This window comes from Bactrocera neohumeralis, chromosome 2 (genome assembly GCF_024586455.1).
Source record: "Bactrocera neohumeralis isolate Rockhampton chromosome 2, APGP_CSIRO_Bneo_wtdbg2-racon-allhic-juicebox.fasta_v2, whole genome shotgun sequence".
In the NCBI taxonomy this organism is placed as follows: Eukaryota; Metazoa; Arthropoda; class Insecta; order Diptera; family Tephritidae; genus Bactrocera; species Bactrocera neohumeralis.
This window is the reverse complement of record NC_065919.1, coordinates 68,548,842-68,570,484: the sequence shown is the minus strand read 5'-3', so window position 1 is coordinate 68,570,484 and position 21,643 is coordinate 68,548,842. Positions and strand designations below refer to the sequence as shown.

General features: G+C 37.1%; 2 protein-coding genes across 5 annotated transcripts in view; one reads left to right on the top strand and one right to left on the bottom strand.

Moving 5' to 3' along the window:
* Positions 1-7,277, bottom strand: part of LOC126752152 (uncharacterized) — a 59,673-nt gene extending 52,396 nt beyond the window's left edge. Inside the window, exon 1 of the mRNA XM_050462756.1 lies at positions 6,460-7,277. Coding sequence (XP_050318713.1) covers positions 6,460-7,256 — 797 coding nt within the window. The 5' untranslated portion in view covers positions 7,257-7,277. The remainder of the gene's footprint in view (positions 1-6,459) is intronic.
* Positions 1-21,643, top strand: part of LOC126752169 (autophagy-related protein 16-1) — a 246,266-nt gene that overhangs the window by 77,173 nt on the left and 147,450 nt on the right. The window lies entirely within an intron of this gene.

Sequence of the window (21,643 nt, the reverse complement as noted above, 5' to 3'; positions counted from 1 at the left end):
AAACAAAAGAAGAGCGCGCAGGATCTTTGTAAGTGCCCGAAGCAGCTATTTCAAAACTTTCGTTTAAAAGTAGTCGGAAACATTCAAAAGCAAGCAAATTGGGTGCCACATGAGTTGAAGCCAAGCGATGTTGAAAAAACAACATATATTGCATGTCAGAAATTCTGCTTGTATGCCACAAAAATATTTAATTTTTGCATTTGATTACATCTAGTGATGAAAATTGGACCCATTATGACAACCCTTAACGCAAGAAATCATATGTGAAACCTGACCGATCAGTCAAATTCACGGCAAAACCGAATACCTGTGACGTCAGGGCAATGCTCTGTATTTGGTGGAATCAAAAGTGACAGCATGCATGGGTGAAATCAGTATTTGTAACGCTATTGACAACAACCCATCAAGTTCACCGCGTAAAAACTATGTTGGAAACAGCGACTAAAAAGTTATGTTTGCTGGTCGACATTGAACATGGCTGCCGCTTGCTTTTGACCCAAAGTATTATCTTCATTCAAAATTGCTTGCAGTTCGGCGTCTTCAAACTTTTTTAGTGGTCTTCCACGTTCTTCGTTTCTCACATCAAAATCATTATCACTGAACAGTTGAAACAAATTTTTGCTTGCAGCTTCTAACAGAGCATGTTCACTGTATGCTTCGACAAGCATTCGAAGTGACTCTGCAGTACTTTTTTCAAATTGAAATCAAAAAAATTATGTTTTCCGTTACGAAATTTGACATTTTCAGCACAATGAAAGAATATGTTGTTGTTTGTACAATCACTGCAAGGTTATTGACTATGTTTGTCTGATGTCATGCCAATTAAGCAGAAAAGAAATTAAGGGTCTTTCACATCAAATGTTCCCTACCAACACATTTGTATCTTAACGCTCACTTCATATCGGTACATATATTATTTTATAGGGTCATGGGCATTCCATGGGCCATGGCTTCGCAGCAAACTTAACATACCCAGCAATCAAAGCAGAAGCAAGCAACTTCACTTCTATTGGGTGGCAAGCCACAAAGGCTCTGAAGGCAATGAACCCCAAGGAACGCGCGACCTGAGTGCAAAACTGAAAAAGTCACGTGCAAAATTCCTCTTGACACTCGATAGAAGAGATTGTAGGAACATGATCGGAATACTGACTGGTGGCGACAAAAAAAAAGTCTGTTAAAAATCGAGTCTAGCGCAGGCATCCTAAAGGATGACTACTCCTCATGGATCTAGTAATTGAACTCCATCTGGTATCTGGTAAGGACCAAAACGGGTCGATGCGTGGGCTACCAGTTTGACCTAACCTAATATACCCTGTTAAGATTGATTGAATCTAAGTCCAAAGCTGCGAAAAAATTGAACAAAGTCTTAATTGCAACAACATTTGTTTTCACGGAATGCACTAGCTTCCGCTGCAATTTTTTCGACCCATGCACCGCAAATATTTTTCACCACTTTTCCGATAACTCGCACTCAATTAATTGTTTTGCAAAATTACTACATTACGGCCACAGTTATGCGAAAAATTGTTGCTGCTCAAAGCTTGGTGCGAACATCTGCTTTCAAGCATTGCTTCCACCCATCAATAATTACATTCCACCAACAACAACAACGCAAGTACTAGCTAGCAGAGAACAGCTGCGCATGCGCAAGCGGCCATGAGAAAATAACGAAACGTTTTTTGTTTTAACTCAATTAAACTTGCGCTTGTAATGTTGCAATAAAAATTCCAAAAAATGTTTACTGACTGTTGCACAAGCGAAATACATGTGCAAGTCGAATGTGGCCGCTTGTATATGTATACGCGGTAGGCGCGCTGATCCATTGCCAATATTTATGACATACGAGCGGCAGCAAACAGCAGCAGCGGGAGCGCGAGCAGTGCGGACAGCAGCGCCCATAATAACAGCACGCACACATATTGCTTATGTAAAAATGCCTTGTCTGGGATATTGTTGCTGTTATTATGTGCATTTGCTGGCAGCGCGCCGGCGCGCGCAATAATGGCACTTGCAACAACAAACAATTGCAGCAAATAACCGTAGCGACAAACAACAGCTTCCGGCTATATGCGTGGCAACAACGTGGCTCCACAGAATAACAGCAATTGTTACAATTGACTGTCGGTTGCGCGTTTGTGGCAAGTAGCGGCGGCGCGCGCGGGGTCTGCGTTGTGGCGCGCACATTAAAGTGACAGTTGTCGCCGCGCTGCGCTGCGCCGCCACCGTGGCTCTAATGAAAAGTGTCCTGCCTTGACTTGAGCTGCAATTTGAAAATTGCATGCGATTTTCTAGCGCACCCTCTCGTCTTCCTGCCCCCTACTTGTTGTAGTTTGGCTGGCGCTGCGCGTTTTGTTGGCAATCAGGCGCAGCCAATTCGTTGCGCTCGCCAGCACACACTCAGCGCTGCCGCAATTGTTCGCCTTCTGCGTCTTGCACACACACACACACACAAACAGTTAGCTGTGGCAAGGCAGTAAGCACTTATGCAACGTACTGTCGCAGCGTGACTGAATGAATGTGCCTGACTGCAGTCTACTTGCTCCCTACGAAGTCGTTCGTGCTGCCCTAAGTGTTTGGTAGCTACGTTTTTTCCATTCGTGCTTGTTGTTGTTGCTGTTGTGGCAGGCAATTTATTGAATTGTGCGTTGTGGCATTATTAGCATTGCCATTGTTGTTGTTGCTGCTGCTTTTATTGTCGCTGGTAGCGCGCGCGACTTGGTTTTTCCTTTCTACATTTCTTGTTGCTGTAATGCGAACGAAATTCCTTTGCCGAGCGGCCGGTAATTGTTTATGCTCCTTGCAGATATCTTAAATTTCCTTTTTAAGTTATTCAATTGCCACTGCAACTGCAACTGCGACGGCGAGTACGACAATTGCACCCCGATTTGGTTAACCACTTTGTGGCAACTCGCCTTACTCTTTGCATACATACACATGCATACATATATTCAGCAGTAAACATTTCTAGCTATTATATGTTTGTATGTGTGCCTGTGTGCCGTCCTTATTTGGTCTTATTGAATTTATTTATATATAAATGCCATTTCTTTCATTTCTTTTGTTCTTTTTTTTTCAAAGCAAGATTTTTCACGCCTTTTTCGTTGACACTTCAGGCGTTGTGTCGCGCACTTCTACACATACATATACGCACATATTTTTAGCTTCTAACTAAGTAGCTGCGGATGTCTGTTAAATATGTGATTGCCTCACTGACAGGTGGCTTTCGTTGACACTTCTGCAAGTGCCAAATGTCTGTTGGTGGCTAGATTGTGGCGTGCCCACTTATGTAGCACATAAATGCGAACGCGGTCTTATTTTTATATACAAAATAAACTTTTGTGGGAAATGTGTGTAAAATTCTTTGGTTCTAGATCCAAAAACGTTCGTAGAGGCGCTGTTGGCATTCTGTAAATATTCCATACAGTCAAACTCCGCTTTAAGACGGAAATTTTCTATCGAAAATAATTTTTAGCAATATATGCTTATGATTATTCTTCTTTGTTTCCTCATTTCTAAAGTTCTTTTACATATTTTTTTACGCTCTTTTGACATTTTCCTTCAGTAAGATTTGCCATGTTATCATGAAAACATATACGATCCAACAACGGGTCGAAATTACTAAAATTTACTACCGAAATTCGGAGTCAGTGGTCTCAACTTGAAGAGCGCTACGTCCAATTTACGGTCGTCATAATCGTTCTGACAGATCAACAATTGAGCGTCTAGTCAAAAAATTTGATTCCACAGTCACAGTACTAAATGTTCCCGTGCCAGTCAGAGAAAGAAGTGCCCGCAGACCCAAATCAGTCTCACGCACGTCGTTCTCTAGCGTTGTGCATCTCTTTGACATCGTTGTAGCGAATTTTGCGAAAAGATCTGGGCCTACATCCTTACAACATCAAATTGACGCAAGAACTGAAGCTGCTTGACCACCAGAATCGTCGTATGTTCGTAAACTGGGTTGAGCAACAACTTGAAAATGATGCGGATTTTCATCGGAAAATCATCTTCAGCGATGAGGCTCATTTCTCGCTGAAAGGCTTCGTCAATAAGCAAAATATATTGGTCAGGCAGCAACTCACACTTACTACATGAGTCACCATTGCATCCCGAAAAAAGTTACGGTTTGGTGCGGTTTATGGGCCGGTGGCGTCATTGGATCGTATTTTTTCTGTGATGATCAAGACCGGTACGTTACTGTGAATGGAAATCGCTGCCGCTCAATGACAATCGAATATTTTTGGCCCGAATTGGATGATAAAATAAATATTGATTAAATATTTTGTGCTTTGTTTAAAATTTCCGGGTACTGTTTTGTCACAATGTATAGTATATCAACAATATTTGGCGATAGTGTAGAAATGAGTGAAATTGACCTATAAAACGACCAGAGCTGCGATCACTCAATGAGTAAAGAATATGAAATGCCATCATGAGAGGAGGTAAAAAATTTTTACAATGCTCACCGCCCACTTTTGGCTAAAATGCTAAGCCTTAGAAATAACGTGGTCAATTCCAACCAAATTTTGTGCATAAAATCATTTTATTTTAAATTCCATATGATTTTTTCATTTTATGTATATGAATCGAGCACCAATGACCTTAAAAGTGTGACGAAAGCATATGATCTCCAAAAATAGTCGAAATTGAACTATAACTTTTGAAGTCCCGCTATATCGAATATGGGGACCTTAGTGCCTATGGCTTTAAACCGAAAATAGCGATTGATCTGTAAGTTACCTTAAAGAAAGTTTGATAGTAGCTTTTTCTGAAAATAATAAGCGATGAAGCCAGAAATTGGCAATATTGATTCAGCCCCTATATACCTAATATAAAGATTTTCGAACTTCCAATGCATGAGATATGTTAAAGAAAGTCAGGGAGGATTTCGTATGCTAATATGGAAATCTAAGACTTCTGGTAGATTTTATAGCGTACAGGTATATATCGGTCAATAAGTCTAGACGGTGGCCTAAACCTCATGTCCCTTATAGCGGGTGATATAAATATAGGTACTTTTTTCAATAGTCTTTTTTTGACGTATTCTGCGTGAGTCGTGTTAAGCTGTCCTGATACTTTTTTTCAGTATTGTTTGGCATTTCATTATGGAAAGACCAACGCCTGAACAACGTTTAAAAATCGTTCAACTTTATTACGAAAATTAACGTTCTGTAAAGAATGTGTTTCGCGCGTTTCGCTCAACATTATCGGCTTAATGAGCGTACTATTCGCAACACCTCCACCCATTTTGAACCCAGCATTTTTCATTGGTTAATATTCGACCGAATTGACCACGTCTAGCACGCTGTGAAGAAAATATAGCAGGCGTAGTGGAGAGTGCACACGAATACCATGAAGAGTCAATTTGGCGGTATCAAGTTTTGCAAAACTTCGAGGTATTCCCAGGATTTGATCATGGTTATTTTTAATTTCAGTAAATTCCTGTAATGTTTCTCCTTTATTTATTTTAACTCAATTGCGGAATTCCTTCCCATGATACTGAAGTTTTTATTATTTTTCAAAAAAGGAAAAATAATCAACCATAAGCTACCATAAACGCTGGCACATTTAACCACATCACCTTATATAGCCAATAATTATGGGAGTCAAATGGCGAGTAGTCAAGAGAAAAAAGTGTCAAATGTTAATTGACAGTTATTGTTTGACTGTTTGACTTTGATTGTCCACTATTAAAAACCGCAGTGGGAATAAAGCAATAAGATTTTAAACATGAAATGAGATGAAAGATGAGAAAGTAATAAAAATAATATCGTTAATATCATCCGTGCAGAACTGGTCATTCATCAGTAGAGGTGTGACTTTGTTGGACTTTGTTGAGTTAGTATTTAAAAATAGAAAATCCGTAAAAGCTCTCTAAACTCTTTTGGAAATTTAAGATTAAAAGGTTTAGTTTTTCCAGCATTTTCCAAATTTGATAAAATTTCTCATAAAATTTAATACAGTTGCAGTTACTTTTCTTTCTAGATATGATTCAGGTTATTAATTGCATATAACTTCGACGCCTTTACAGTGTTGCGCAGAAATGTAGGCAATGATTTTGATATATTTTAATTGTAGGATACATTTTGGAGCTATAGATAATTAAAGACCACATTTTATGGAAGAAATAAACTAAACAACAAATAAAAATAAAATAGATGCTACACCAACACAAGTGAACTTTATGACTAGATTTTACTTGGAATATTTCACAAAAGATCAAATCAAATCAGATGAGTTAATAATGAAGTAACTAGCTGGTTTACATTGAAAACCAAAAATAATTTGTTTCCTGAGAGATTTCCTGAGAGTTTTCACACTGAGATTTTTTTTTAATTTAGGTAATTTGGAAGGAAATATATTTTTAATCTTACAAATAAAACAACAATATTTGACTTAAATTGATTAGATTGCCTTGCTAAAATTGCAAAAGCAGCTAAACGCTTTTGATCTACTCACCCTGTCACAATTTCGAAGCCAATCAACTCCGGATCGCATTCCTCAACCGTGTTACCATCGTGTCCGCCACTAACCGAACCAACGCTACTGCTGGCATCCAACAAGTCAATGTCCTCATCGCCAATCTCTGTCGGCAATTCTTTCTGTTCCTTGGGTAATTGATCCTCCTCATCGGCATTGTGTTGTTCAGGTGCAGCCGACTTTTCAGCCGACGCTACCGCAGCCGTGGTTGTCGAACTGAGTGCCGCAGGTGCTGCAACCGGCACCTCCGCCGTCGCCGCCGACGCTAACGCTGCTGCAGCATCCGAATGTACATCAACTTGTTGTGGTTCACTTTCCGCTTCGCTGGCCACCACCGCGTTGTCAATGGCATGTTTTGCCTCGGAGCCACCCCCCAAATCGGTAGCGACAGCCGGTGTTTTGCTACCGACTGCAGACTCTTCTGATTGACGCTTCGCATCGTCGCTGGTTGCCGCATCGACGTTGTTGCTGGCTGTGACCGTGGAAACCGGTGCTGCCACAGGTGCTACCACTGGTGGTGCTGCTGCATCGGCTAATGCGGCTGTGGCGATCTGTTGTTGTTCGGCAATAGGCAAATTGCTGTCCTTCGTGGCGGTGGCGGTGGAGGCGGCGTCGGCGTTTGGGGCGACAGGTTGTGCGCTCTCAGCCAGATCGAGACGCGAACGTCTGGCTGCCATGGTGGTGGCTGGTGAGGCGATGAGCAGACATAGCAGCAATAGCCACGGTATGTTCTTGTTATTGCTTAGGCTGTGCAGCGTTCGTTTACTGTGTCGCATTTTTGCGTAGTTACTGTTGGTCCACTTGTTGTTGCACTTGCAGTTTGTACCTCGCAGCTGCAAAATAAATAAAATAAAATAAAATGTGAAACAAATGAGCGGCAAATAATCGAAATTGTTGTAGTAAATAGTGTGGCTAGCTAATAGAGAAAAGTGTTGCAAATGCTATTGACATGCGGCCGTGTGGTGTCGTTGCCGCCGTAGCCACCTGTATGCGGCATATACACCTATTACTTGCGATGGCTAGACGGCGCGAAGGCGTTCCGCACTAACTGCCCGCAGCCACACACTTGAGAACTCAATTTACGCGATCTGCGCGCCCTCACCGCCCGCCGCACGCTTGGCGCGCCGCCATCGCCATCGCCTTCACCAAAGCCCTTAGCCATCTGGCAGCACATTTAATTTGAAGTTATGCCGTGCCAGTGGCGGCTTTGGCGCTGCGCGCGCACCCGTCTAATGAGCTTCTTGCTCACAACTAATTTATGGTTTCATTAACTTTTCATATTTTCAAATTCAGCGCCGCAGCGGTTGCCCGTTGCCCGTTGCGCATGCGCATACGCTTTGTTTTGCTACCAAAGGTTATTAATTTATTTTCGCATTTCTTCGTCGCTAATAAAAACTGTATATTATTATTATAAGCGCTACAAGAGTTGCGAATTTTTTCGTTTCTCTGTTCCAGCTGCTTTTGTCTGGTTCCACTGGCTGCGTATCATTCATTTCCGTCCCTGCGGTCTTTTAGAACTTTGTCCGCCGCTTTGCTCAGATTTTTTCCCTTGAGTTATTCGTTTGAGTATTTTATTTGTGTGCTATTTGTGGCATTTTTGCTTCGCTCGCCACCTTTGCCCGAGGCTTTTGCATTCGTTTCATTTTACATTTCCGCCTGTCGGCGCGAGGAGTTGCTTTAATTTGAATCAATTAGCCGCGCGCGATTACTTTGCTGGCATATAAATTGCCAAAGAATTACACCTTTTGCAATGGTAATGAAAATAAATTGTTTTTTAAATGCTTTATGGTATCGATGAGCTATAATTGGGTTTGAGTTGTGTTGCCAGACTAGATCTGAGTGATATTCTAGCAATAAGCTGTGATCAGTTCGATCACCTTTCGCTTCAAACGCTTTGGGGCTAAGAACTTGCATATAATTTATTAAGGAACGAATGCACATTCGAGCCTAAAGGGTTTTCATACATAGAAATTTTGAGAAAATAACAATTTTTGCAATTCGAAATTTTAAAAAAATTAAAAAGGAAAAGAATCGTTTTAAAATAAATATGAAATGCTTTGCGTGTTAGAGCACTGATTAAAAAATGTTCATTTTTAAGTGTCCCTGAGGCTTAGAACAAAATTTTTACACAACCAACCCACTGTTCTTAAAAAAAGTAAGTTATTTGAATATTACCTGGCAACTCCATTATAAAAATATTTTTTTTTATAAGTTAAATAATAATTTTTTATTTTATGCATTTTTGAAAATTACTGCAATAATAAAAGAAAATCTCTAAAAATTACGTGGCAACCATGAAAATGATGTGCTTTAAAATAATTTGATTAATTTTTAACACCTTATTTTAGAAAACAAAATTATTTAAAAATATAATTAATGTTTTTTAAGTATGTGGCAACACTATTTTAGTTAAATCATCTTATTGAACACTACAAAGTGCAGTTGGTAACGCTATGTGTAATATTCTGTATTTTATTTCCGGAACACATTTTTTAAAAGTGTAAATGTATGTATATGGCAACACCATTTAATTAATAAAACAACTCTTCAAAAATTTATCATTGCATTTAAAATCAGGTGGTAGCTCTATAACGCATACATACATATATTTGAGCTCGATAACAAGTACAATTTTGACGATATGCATTCAGATTTTTACATAATAAACACATGTATTAAAACTATGTGGCAACTTTTTTTGATATTTTTGAGTTCTTTTAGGACATATTCAAGCTAAATAGTCAAATGATTTGTCAAATTAAATTCTGAGGAAAATAACCATTATTTTTTCTATTCGTAATTAAAAATATGTGGCAACACGCTCTATAATATATTTTGATTTTTGGTCTTATTTTACCTAAACAAAATATTTTCCACTAGGAAATCATTCAATATCTAAATTTTTTTTGTTTTTTATAGTTCAAACCAAGTGGTAACCTTAAATACAAAGTAATGGTTTTCAAAAAGCGTGTTATTTTTTCTTTCTTTTTTATATAAATAATATAATGTTATAAATATAATATTTTATAAAAGAAAGAAATATGTTAAAAATTTTAGGTGGCAAGGCCATTAAACGTCGTAATAGAAAGAAAAAATAAAAAAGTTAAAGCTGTATTCTGTAACAGGCTTGAATAATATAATAATTTTTTTCAGTTATGTGGCAACTCCGCAATTTCTTTTTGCTTATTATATCTTAGTTATGCTTATAATAGATAAAAATAATTACTATACTGAAAAAAAATAAATATAATATTAAAAAAATAAAATATAATAAAAAAGTTTAGATGACAACGCTGTTAAACGTTATAATAGACAAAGAAAAATAGCAAAAGCAGTGGTGTATTCTAATACGGCTTGAATAATTAAAAGAAAATTTCAGTGTATGTGGCAACCCTGTAAATTTTTTTTTGTTTGTGTGTTATATTTTGGTCATATTCGCAACAGATATTTACTGTAAACTAAAAAAAAATGACTTTCATAAAAATTTAAAGCACATTCTATCAATCTTCAACTCGCAAACATTTTCAAGAAACGAAAGAAAAACTTGCAACAAATATATAAGATACCCCATTTGCATTAGTTATTCATAGCTTGTCCTGTTGCATTGGTTTCTGTTGCAAAATTTTGCTTTTCCCCACGCAGCATGCCTCTACTTACTAGTGCAGTGTGCATGCCGTACGGCTGCGCATTGCCATGTTCGAACGCAAGCATCCACCCACAGGCTACAAGAAGCAACTGCAGCAGCGGAAAACTGCCAAGCAACAGGCGACAACACTTGCTGATAGATGCGGAGCAAACTGCAGCAGTGTAAAGTTACTTGCAACAACGTAAAGTAACTTGCAACAGTGCAAAGTTACCTGCAACAGTGAATAGATATGTGCAACAGTGTAAATATACTTGCAACGGCGCAACGAAAAACACTATAAGCAACAAAGCGCGATGTTGCAACAAGCGGCGTGGCAAATGACTTGTGCGACGACAGCAGAAACTACTTAACTTGCAACGTCAATGATAGATATTGCCGCCGTTGCTGTTGTTAGCGCTGCTGTCACGTCGTCAACGTGCAACACATATGTGCAAATGCACGCTTGTTGGTGTGTGTAATTACGCATGCAACGTAGTCGGCTAACAGCGCCCACAACAACAACAACAGCAGCAGCAGCAGCGCACGCTGTTGCCAACAAATGTTGCTGTTTGCCTGAAATAATTCAAAAATATAATGTCTGTGTGTGTATTTGTAGGCAGTGGCCAGTTGTTGCATGTGGCAACTTGGTTTTACTAAATTTTAGTAATTTGTGTTTTTTTCAATGAAAATTAGAAAAATTAAAAAAAAATCGTTTGCTGTGAACATATTAAAAATTGGTGATGCCACCTTTTTGAAAAAAAATCTCTTAAATTTTCACATTTAAAAGCAATAATTTTTGCAGCTTGACCACCTTAAGACACCTTGCATAAAGACGCACACACCAACAACACGCCTGTATATACCAACTTGCAACATATGCATGCCAGTTCCATTTCATGCACCTTTACTACCACCGCCACATCGCCGAGAGACCCTTCGTCCACACTTCACTCCATTTTTCCTATGAATAGATAATCAGAGCCTGAGCGACGGCGGTGTTCTGCGTGCCCTCCCGTTGGGGCAAGACAAACAGCTGTCCTTTGCATATATTTCACAATAAACGACGACGCCTTGGCGTATGCACTCGAGTCATCGCGAAAGTAAATCAGCTCACCCACTGTGTGTGTTTAAGGGCACCAATTTGCCCGGCAGCATAAACAGTTTTGGTGAATTTGCAAACAAGCCGCGGACAGACAGCCGCTCGGACAGCGCACATGCACCATTTTGTACATGGATGTAGTCGGTGCTTGTTGTTGTTGTTTTGCATTGTATTTGCTCTGCATGCGATTTTTGTTGCTTTTGCTTTGCCTCATATTTACTTTAGTAAGTTATTGTTTGCATTGGCTCACTGCGGTTAAGTGAATTAATGCCACATATCAATGCAATCGATCAGTTTATTAACTAAATATTGGCCAAAAGCAAGTGGAGTCGCCGGACACACGCGCATACACCCATACACTGTGTATTTTGTGCGCTTGAGCGGCCAACTGGCAGATGGTTCAGGCTGCTAACTAACCAGCGTCCGTTGAGTTGCCTGTGTCTGCGGGCGCATTTCGGCATGTTATTACGGTGTAATCGGTGCGTTGGTGATTTAAAATAATTCATCGCATTGTGTGGGGGAAATAATGGCGGAGTTATACTACTATGAGCAAAAAATAGTAAGATTTTGTTCATAATTTTAAAATTATTAATTTAATTTATTCTTCAAAATCTAAGTCTTCCCCCTCAAAGTAATTGCTCTTAACCACTAAAAACTTGTGCCATTTTTTCCAATCCGCGAAATAGTTGTTAAAGTAAATTTCAAGTCATAGGACAAATAGTACTCCTTGTTGACAGTTTGGCTGGTCGGAAGGAATTCGGAGTGCATCACATAATAATGGAAGAAAACAGTCAACATAACCTTGATTTTTGTTGTTTTAAAATGGTTTTAACTGATCTCTCTGATATTTCAGCCATGCCACTAAGACCTTTGACTGCTAATCGTCGATTCTCAAGCACCAATTTCTTTATTATGTTTAGGTGTTGATCATCACTTGATGTTGATAACCGTCCTGGACGTGGTTCGTCGTCAACGCGTTTTCTCCACTCTCTATGAACAATTTGTATCAATCAAAAACACTTGCTCGCGACAAACACTTATCAGCGAAGGCTTTTTGCAACATTCTGAAGGTTGCGGCATCAAAAATTACCTGAATTTTTTAACCTATATTAAAAAGAGTTTTTTTTTATTTAATTTGAGTCTGAAAATTGTTATGATATCATGCAAGAGAGTCCAGCTTTACTTGAAAAATAAAGCTGCTATGGAAATTTTAAGGTTGTTTAAATTGGTTGTAAAATATTTTAGTACTTCAATAGAAATCTTTTTTAATTGTTTATTTTCATATCCATTTATTATTGTTACAGTATTAATATTAAATCCATTAGTCTTCATTATAGCATCGTTTTTATTATTTTCCCTTGCATCTCATACGCGCATCATCCAGAACGTATTCTTCATTATGTATTGTGGCTTAGGAATTATAATATTTTTTGCCTACATTTAGGATTGTCTATGTGAGTTTTAGCAAAGTCGTGAACCTATTGCCTCAAACCTAACTGTCTACTTCGAACATCGAATACTTTTTTACGAGGGCTTTTCGAAAAAACTAAATTTTCTTGAGAAAGAAAAAAATCAAATATATCAACCGTCGTTTATCGACTTTTTGATAATTTTTTCTATTACATATATTTTACATTTTAGCTTAGGAACTTACTGTATTATATTTTAATTCAACATTGCCTACATTTAATCGTTCTACTATTGATTTTAGCAAAGTCATGTACCTATTTACTTTCGTCTTATAGATATGTCTATTTTTTTGGTTGCGGGCCAAATCGAAAATATGTTTTTCTTTCGTTAAGGAGTAAGGATTAATGTTTATAGAAAGAAATATTTATATTACTAAAATAGTAATTCTTAATTTTTCTTACAATTTTTAAATGTATTTAAAAGAAAAAGTAATTTAATTAGGAGAAAAAAGTTAATAAACAGATATTTTGTTGAAAAATCTTAAAATAAAAATTATAAATTTTATTAACTGTTGTATAGGTTATTTAGTACAAATTGAAAATCGGTGTAATGTCGTAAATATGTCGTATGCTGTTAGAGCTTCTTCCTAGATTGTCAAAAGTATGCTCAATAATGTACAAAAGGTCCAAATAAAATTGCTCAATCCATATTTAATAATTAAATTCGCAAAAAAAGAGAATTTTTTTTACCTTAAAAACATTAAAATAAAATTTCCTTATATTAATTACACATATTGGTTTAGACCATACTTTAGGTATCTACTATAACCTGCATTAATAAAGCGTTGCCTACATTTAAGCGTATCGCTATTATTTTTAGCAAAGTCATGCACCTATTTGCTTTTCTATATATTTTATATATTCATAGTTTTTTGGGTGCTTGAGGAGTTTTCGAAAGAATCTTTATTCAGACGTAATGAGAGCTATAATTTACATATTTCTTTCATATGTTAAATAAAAATTTAAAATAATCATTCAATGAAAATATACTTATAGATATTCGGGTCGGAAAGGCCCCGTTTCATCGTATGTTTATTGTATGAAAACTCAGTGTTACATAAAGAATATTTTCATTAAATAAAAATCCATTTATATGCAATCTATTTCAAGACATATTTTGGGTATCAGTCCGGTCGAAATAAGGTACATTTTTTTCTGATAAATATTATATAAAAAGTTCGATCCATAAAGAAGTGTAGCCGCTTACAAACATCTTCCTAATGCACACACTCACACACACCTTTATGTGTGCCGCCTAAACAATTTCAGCCATGCCAGCGTCTAAACCCAGGAAGGAATTTAATTGGATCATTAGATTTTATTGAATCTTTTAAATCTGAAAATGGTTTTGAAGGGCTTGGCACAGCACTATCATAATTTCTTGAATATGCCCAAATGGGCTTTATACCGGCAAGTGGACGCAGCAAGCTGCCACAGCAACACAATGGCATTTACCCGCTGAACTTTAATGCCGAGACAAAAGCAGGCAAAAAGCGCGACACAAATAAACTAAAGAGGAGAAGAGGAAGAAGAAGCAGAGGAAGAATAAAAAAGCGTCCTGGCAGTGAGTCATAAATTTAAATGTTTATTGTATGTTGCATGCAATTTGCCAAAGCAAACACACTCATGTGGCCAGCACAACACAGCAATGTGCAACATAAACAGCAAACAATAACTGAAATCGAATGAAAAATAGAAAAAGAGTTATGCCATTGTACTTCGATAGTTCGGCGCAGCCACTCGCGACTACTCAGCGGAGCGTCTGCCTGCGAAACGCTGCGCATGCGCAATTGTTCATTGTCCAGTGCAATGGTCATTCAGCATTTCTGCGCCTCAGCACTCGGCATTTTCGCCACAGTACCACAGTTGACTTTGCCACAAACTTTACATGCGCACATTCGCATTTGCATTTTCATTGTTTGTTTTGATTTCATTTCTTCCCTTTTGTTTGTTTGTTTGCTTTGTTTTGTTTGTGAACTTTGTTTTCGTTTTGTCTTGGCAGAAGAGCTTTTTCTGACGCTTTATTAGCTGCACTCTGCCGCCATGATTGGCAATAAATTGGTGAGTGCAGCTGCTGCAAAGCCCTGTTTTTTCTTGCCGCTGTTGCTGTTGTTTTTACTATGCATGCCGCTTCCGTTGCAGCGCACATTGCAGCATTCAATCAACATTCGTCATCTCGCTTTGTGTAACTTCGTTATTTTTTATTGCAATTTTATTCATCTCAAATGGCCGCCAGGCAGGGCAGGCTTGCTGCGGAGAAGCTGCAGCTTAGGGGGTGTGCGGTGTATGGAGGGGTGAAATTGTGGAGAATTTTTTGCCAATCATGCGACATTTCTTTATGGCCCAAAGAGATTGTGCAATACTTTGCAATAATTAATAGGAATTACGCAAGTAATGAAGGGTCAGACAAAAGACTTAAGCAACGAACTCGAGGCATTGGCCTTTAGCAGAATTCATGCAATTGAGTAAAAATTTAGTTGGAAATACTTTTGTGCGACTTTAGTAATTAAAACGAATATATAAAACTGTGAAAATAGTTCAATAATTTTTTTAAATTTTTTTTAATTTTTTTTAATTATGTTTCCACGTTTAATTATTTTTTTCGGTTAAAATTTAAGAAGAGCTTACCAGTTTGCCAATATAATAAATAAAACAAAAAATATATTTTTTCTTAAAAACTAAAAAAAAAAAAAAAAATTAGTCTTAAAAATTAAAAAAAAGTAAAAATTAAAAAAAAAATTCTCAAAAAAAAATTTTTCTAAGATATGTCCCCATTATCTAAAAATATTGTCACCTAGTCTATTATGAGTGTTATTCCGAAGTGATTCAAGTTTAAAATTATTAATACAATTTCATATCATTTTTTAAAAATATGTTCTCACTAAATATGCCTGAATAGAGCTGCCACATGTTTACACAATTAATAATGGTGTGCAATCTTTTAATTGATTATTATTTTATATTAAAATACTTAAATAAAGCGTCCTAAAACTGCTTTTCATTAACCATATTTTTCATAGTGTTGCCAGTTGTCTAAAAAAAAAATTGGCTCTAGCTCAATTGTTTATCGAAATTAATCAGAAGATTTGTAAAATTTATATAAATTGATCACATTTTGATTGTACGAATTTTGCACCGAAATTTTTCCTAACCGAGTTGCCATATTTTAGAAAATTTAAATTTTTTCGCATTTTTCTTATCATTATATAACGAATAATCTTATTTTTTCTGATTAATATATCTTTATAAATTGATGACATTTTGATTGTACGAATTTTGCACCGAAATTTTTCCGAACCGAGTTGCCATATTTTTGAAAGTTTAAATTTTTTTGCAATTTTTATCGTTATATTATTATTCTCTATTTATATAAGATTTAATTTGGAGTTTGTTAAACATAATTTTATAACGTTGCCATCTCATGACAAATGTTTATAAATTAAAAAACATATGACGATAAGTTTAGTGTTGAATGTTAAAACGAAAAAAGTTATGTTGGTGCAAAATAAAAATAAAACTTATGTTGAGCTTTTTTCCTTTGAAAATAATAAGCGAATAATGGGGCTGCCACATGTTTGTAAATTCGGTATTTATTTATACTGCTTAAATTAAAGGGTTCATAGTACAAAATTAAGGGTGACTAAAGCTAATTTATTAGAAAATATTTTTTTGGTGTTGCCACACTTAGTTGAATTCATTTCTGATGGCAAAAAAATAAGTTTGTAAACGAAAGAAAAAAATCGTACTGGTGAAAGATGTTTAAAATATTCGAAATAAAATTACAAAAAAAATTGTTCTGGCAAATTTAAAAATAAAATTTAAAAAAATTCATTATGGTACACTGTTTTTATATATTGTTTAGTGAGTTACCACTTATATGAAATGAAATCAGAAAACACTCGACCTGAACACGAAAGAGGATATAGGTAGATATTAGATATTATAAAAAAAAAATTAAGTAGCGTTGCCACCTGAATTTTTTTTATTAATACTTAAAGTGATTATTGAAAATAAGTACACAAAAAACACAAACTTTATTATTTACAAAGAAATAATTCTTTCGCAAAAATATGAAGCCTACTCTGATCTTGTTTATTTTAGCAATTTGCAGAAATTTTTAAAAATAATGTCATTATAAAAACAATTAAAACCTCGAAATTGTGGTATTATCACCACAACTATATATCCACTAAACCAAATTTGCTATAATATCATTGCTAAAAGTGTGCTTATGACCAAACTCATCATCACCAACATTGCAGTGATGCTCATAAACACAGTCGCCATTATTATCAACATCATAGTCAACAATAATAACAACACAAGCGCCGAGAACGGTTAGAGAGCGGAGAGCAAAACTCACTGAAATGCAAACAAACACAATGCTTTTGTAAAAAAATAAAAAAGTAAAGGGAAAATATTTGTAAAAGAGCTGTATGACCACACAACAACAATAACAAGAACGCAACTTGTAGATAGTTCAATGATCGATGGATGAATTAGGCGGCTAGGCAACCCACAATTGAAGCGCATGCTGTCACTGTGTTACGCCAAAAGTAAACACATTTTCTTGGTTATATATTTGAAAATACATAGGGACATACATACGTAGACATACATAAACTATATATACATACATATGTGTTAATATAAACCTAAAAATTGTATATCTAACACTTTGTGTTTATAGATATCTTTGTATAAATATCCCGAGCAGCAACACCTCATGCGCAACTCAGCTGTATGAACTGCTGAGAATAAGTGCGCTCTTGCTCTCTGCGCAGCTTTTTTTGTTTTCATTGCCACCAAGCAAAGTGGCGCGTCAAAAGCGTAAATATTACGTTGCAATTGTCCGACGGCCGCCTCATGACAATGGAAACATGTCGCAAACGCTCACAGTTTGTTGTACGCTTTTTGCTGTTGTTGGGCAGCTTAGAGTCCGAAAGGTTGCGTTGCGCGAAAAATATAATAAAAACAAGGAAGTTTATTTCACTTGCATCACAGCTGTAATACCCTACACAAGTAATGCAATTTTTCCATGTAAGAACTTAAGTTTGATAGGTCATTTGTATGACAGCTATATGCTATAGTGGTCCGATGTGAACTATATGTTCGCAGATTGTACGTTACCTTTCACAATAATCTGTGTAAAATTTTGTGAAGATATCTTGTCAAATGAGAGTGCATTCCATGCAAGGACCTGATTTGGATCGTTCAGTTTGTATGGCAACTATATGCTATAGTGGTCCGATTTCGGCGATTCTGACAAATAGGCAGCTTCTTGGGGAGAAAAGCACGTGTGTACAATTTCAAAGCGAGATCTCAAAAACTAAAAGACTAGTTCGCATATATGCGGTACAGAGACAGATACAGAGAAGCAGAGAGACGTGGCTAATTAGACTCAGCACTTAGCAAGATGACTGCTTATACTCGTACTTATACTTTAAATGGCCTCTCTTTCCTTCTGGCTGTTGCAAACTTCGTGGCAAACTTAATTTCCCCCGTGCAGGGTATAAAAATTTGTCGAAAACAAATAAAATAAATACAAAAGCAAAGGCGTCGTTTGTAAAAAACCGACTAGCATAGAAAAAAAACAACAAAAATCAACAACAATAATAAAAATCAACAACAATAACAATGATAACAACAAATTGCTATGCAAAGTCAGCATGCAACTGGATTTAATGCACTTGCGCAGTTATTATTGCGGTGTGGCAGCAAACAGCTACCAGCAAGCTGAGTGTTGCCGCAACCGCATAGTGCGATTCGTAAACGTGGCGGCTGGCTGCTTGAGTTGTGCATGGCAAGCGACTGCTTGAATGAGCATCTATAGCTAATAGTTGTAGTTGCTGTTGTTGTTGCTGGCTGTTGAAGGCCGCTCTTGGCGTGCACTTGGTAGCTGTGGCAATTACTGTGCGCGATTGTCAACCAGCAGCAGCTGCGTCAACAGCAACAACAACTGCACTAGTGACGCTACACAAGATAAACAAAGCATTTTAGCTACACACACATACACACAATGGTGGTGCGCGATAACAAAGTGGTCACTAAAAACAATGGGCGAGAGGCAATCAGCTGGAGCAGCGTTTATCTAAAATTGCAACGAGTCTCATTCACGGGCTCCGAGCCGTAACGAGTTGACGACTAATTGACAGCCACTTGCAGGTTAATTCTAGCGTATGTTTATGTGGCAGTGTGTTTTTGCGCTGATATGTGCCACATGCTGGTCACCATGTGGCAAATATTTTCATTTCGCCGCGTTGTGCTGTTATTTTTGGAAAAATATATTACAGCAACAACATATGAGTCATAATAGTTGGAGCTAAGAAACAGACAAATCTACATTTCACTGTTTATAGTTGAGTGTGTAACGGTATGTACTGAGAATTTAAAACTTAAGTGTTGATAGATAAAAATATGGATTTTCTAGCAGGTTTGTTGCTTTTGTTAGTGTGTGCTGTAGTTTTTCGAAATTGGTGTGGCATGCAACATGTGGCATGCAACGTGCATATTTTATAATTTTATATAATATACTCATACAAGTCCAACTGTCTGCTTTAACACTATCCTCCAGTGCATGTTGCATGCCACATGTTGACTAGTTTTAATAATTCTACTGCAATACAACCTTAACGGTGCTTGTATTATGATTATTATTATTTTTACTTTTCGTTCAAAGAAAAGCTGACACATTTCACAGACGCTTAACGGTAAAACGGCGTCAGCACTTGGGAGTTGCCACTATTCTCTATATAAAAACACTAAAAATATACACAAACAAGTTGGCAGATATCAAGCGAGATAAACTACCGCTAAGTCTAGAAACGCTTAAAAAGCTTAGAATTTATTCTTCGCCGCGGCTACTGTTGTTGTTGCGCGCGCGCCGTTTGCAAATATTATGCTTTGCATGTCGCTATAAATTAAATTATCATAACAAAAGGCAACGCGACAGCCGGCTTTGTGGTAATCAGCGACCGTCGACCGCAAATGGTTGGGTAATACAGTTATTAGTCGCCTTGTTTGTTGTTGGCCATGCGCGAATTGAGTGCAGAGTCATGGGCGGCCACGGCTGTTGGACAGCACAATGCGCAGTCAGCGCGATCAGCGGGTAATTCGTTGCTTCTGCTGCTAATAGCGAATTGCCAGGCAGCAATAAAAATGTGGCAAAAAGCATAAGAATTAAGAAAACCGAAAATTGCGAACTCCTTATTTGTGCTCTTTGAGCATAATGCTGACACGGTCTCCACGCGCTGCTGGAAGTGGCATAATTTAGTGGAGGAAGCAGCTTTGTAAAAAGTCTGCGCTTAAGCACAGAGTTATGTAATCAGCGCCACAGAGCAGTCATTGACTTCGTATACCCGAAAAAAAAACAAATAAAGTGGAGAAAAAAATATAATCAAATAGAGATTTAAAGCAAAAGGCCGCAACTAAGTCACAACTACATGGCGAGGTCAGCTGGTGGCAAGCGGCAAAGGCAAGCAGCTGCTCAAGCGAAAGGTGCAGCAGCAGGAAAGAGACCAACGAAAAACTTTCTCAGAAATTCTTTATTGCCTCATTATTGTTATTATTGTTATTATGATATTGTATTTTTGTTTTTGTTTGCTTTTGTGAGTTTAAGTCTGTGGCTTCTAAGCGGTGTGTGTGCGGTTTTCCTCCACTTCTCTTCTCGTTTTGATTTTGCTTTTTTTAGGGAAGTTGTTAAGCTCATATAACAGGACATTTAGAGGTCATAAACGTGGCGTTCTGTTTTGCTTTGATCGCCACTTTTCGCTAACTAGAATTGCGACTAGTGTTGGAATGACGCGGTGTATATGCTTGCTGCAAAGTACTTTCAGTTAAAAATACATTGTTTGTTCATGTTTGTATAAAAAAAAAAAATATTATTTTTTTCCGAGTTGATATGAAAATATTAAATATAAAATTTCTTCATAAGAAGCTTAGTTCGGTGTTGTTGTTAATTCTAACGACGAAGATAATCGAAAGCTTTTATTTGTAGAATTTTTTGTACAAAGGAGGTGGTTGGAATATATTTTTTGTTTTTAATTATTTAATTTTTACTCATAAAAAAGTATTCAGACACGAGGCAGCTGATTTTTGATTAAAAATATATTTTTAATAGAAATTAGGAGAAATATGAATGGAAAATTGACGGGGGAAAAATTTAGTGAATATAAAAATGGGCAAAATATAAAAATAAATATGAGTGTAAGTTGGAGTATGAGCACTCGTAATACTCAGTAATCGCATAAATACTCATATTGACCAGCAAGTTCGTCGCTTAAGTCTTTTGTGCCAAACAAATGCTGGGGCTATAAGAAACAGTCTGAAAGCACTCCTCACTCTAACGATAACCTAAAGAAACTCTCATCTTTTTAAAAATGTACAAACCAGCAAAAAATTCTTGCAACCGTTATAATCATAACCCCAGCAAAATTGCATGCATTTCCACACTTTTTTTTTTGTTTTTGTTCTTGCCAAGTTTTCGCCGCCTAACACTTGTGTATGAGAAGCTCCACTGCTGCACGTTAAGCAGGAAGAAATTTACTTGTGAAATTTCGCTGCTCACCTTTAACTTTCATTTATTGAAAAGCGATACTGCCCCGCAACACACACGTGCAACACGCCGCAAGGCGCACAAGCACGTAACATGTGCGCACAGGCGACTGAGAAATTTTAGAAATTTTTGCTAAAACAAATTTGTATTTTTTTCTTTGTAATTTCCCCAAACCCACCCATTGGGCATGAAAGGGAGTCTCATAGCAGCGCCAGCAAATGGCCGCTAGTTGCAACAGTTGCAAGACACCAACACAGCGCGATTCAGTGTCGCCGCTGTGGCAAGTGTACTTGTTAGCAAACTGATCACAACAACTGGACAACAGTACCACTTGCTGCCGCTGTTGTTGTTGTGGACAAAGTGAGTGCCCTGCTCAGCCGCCGCTCCCAGCGCCTCGGCGGCTAACTGCCGTCATT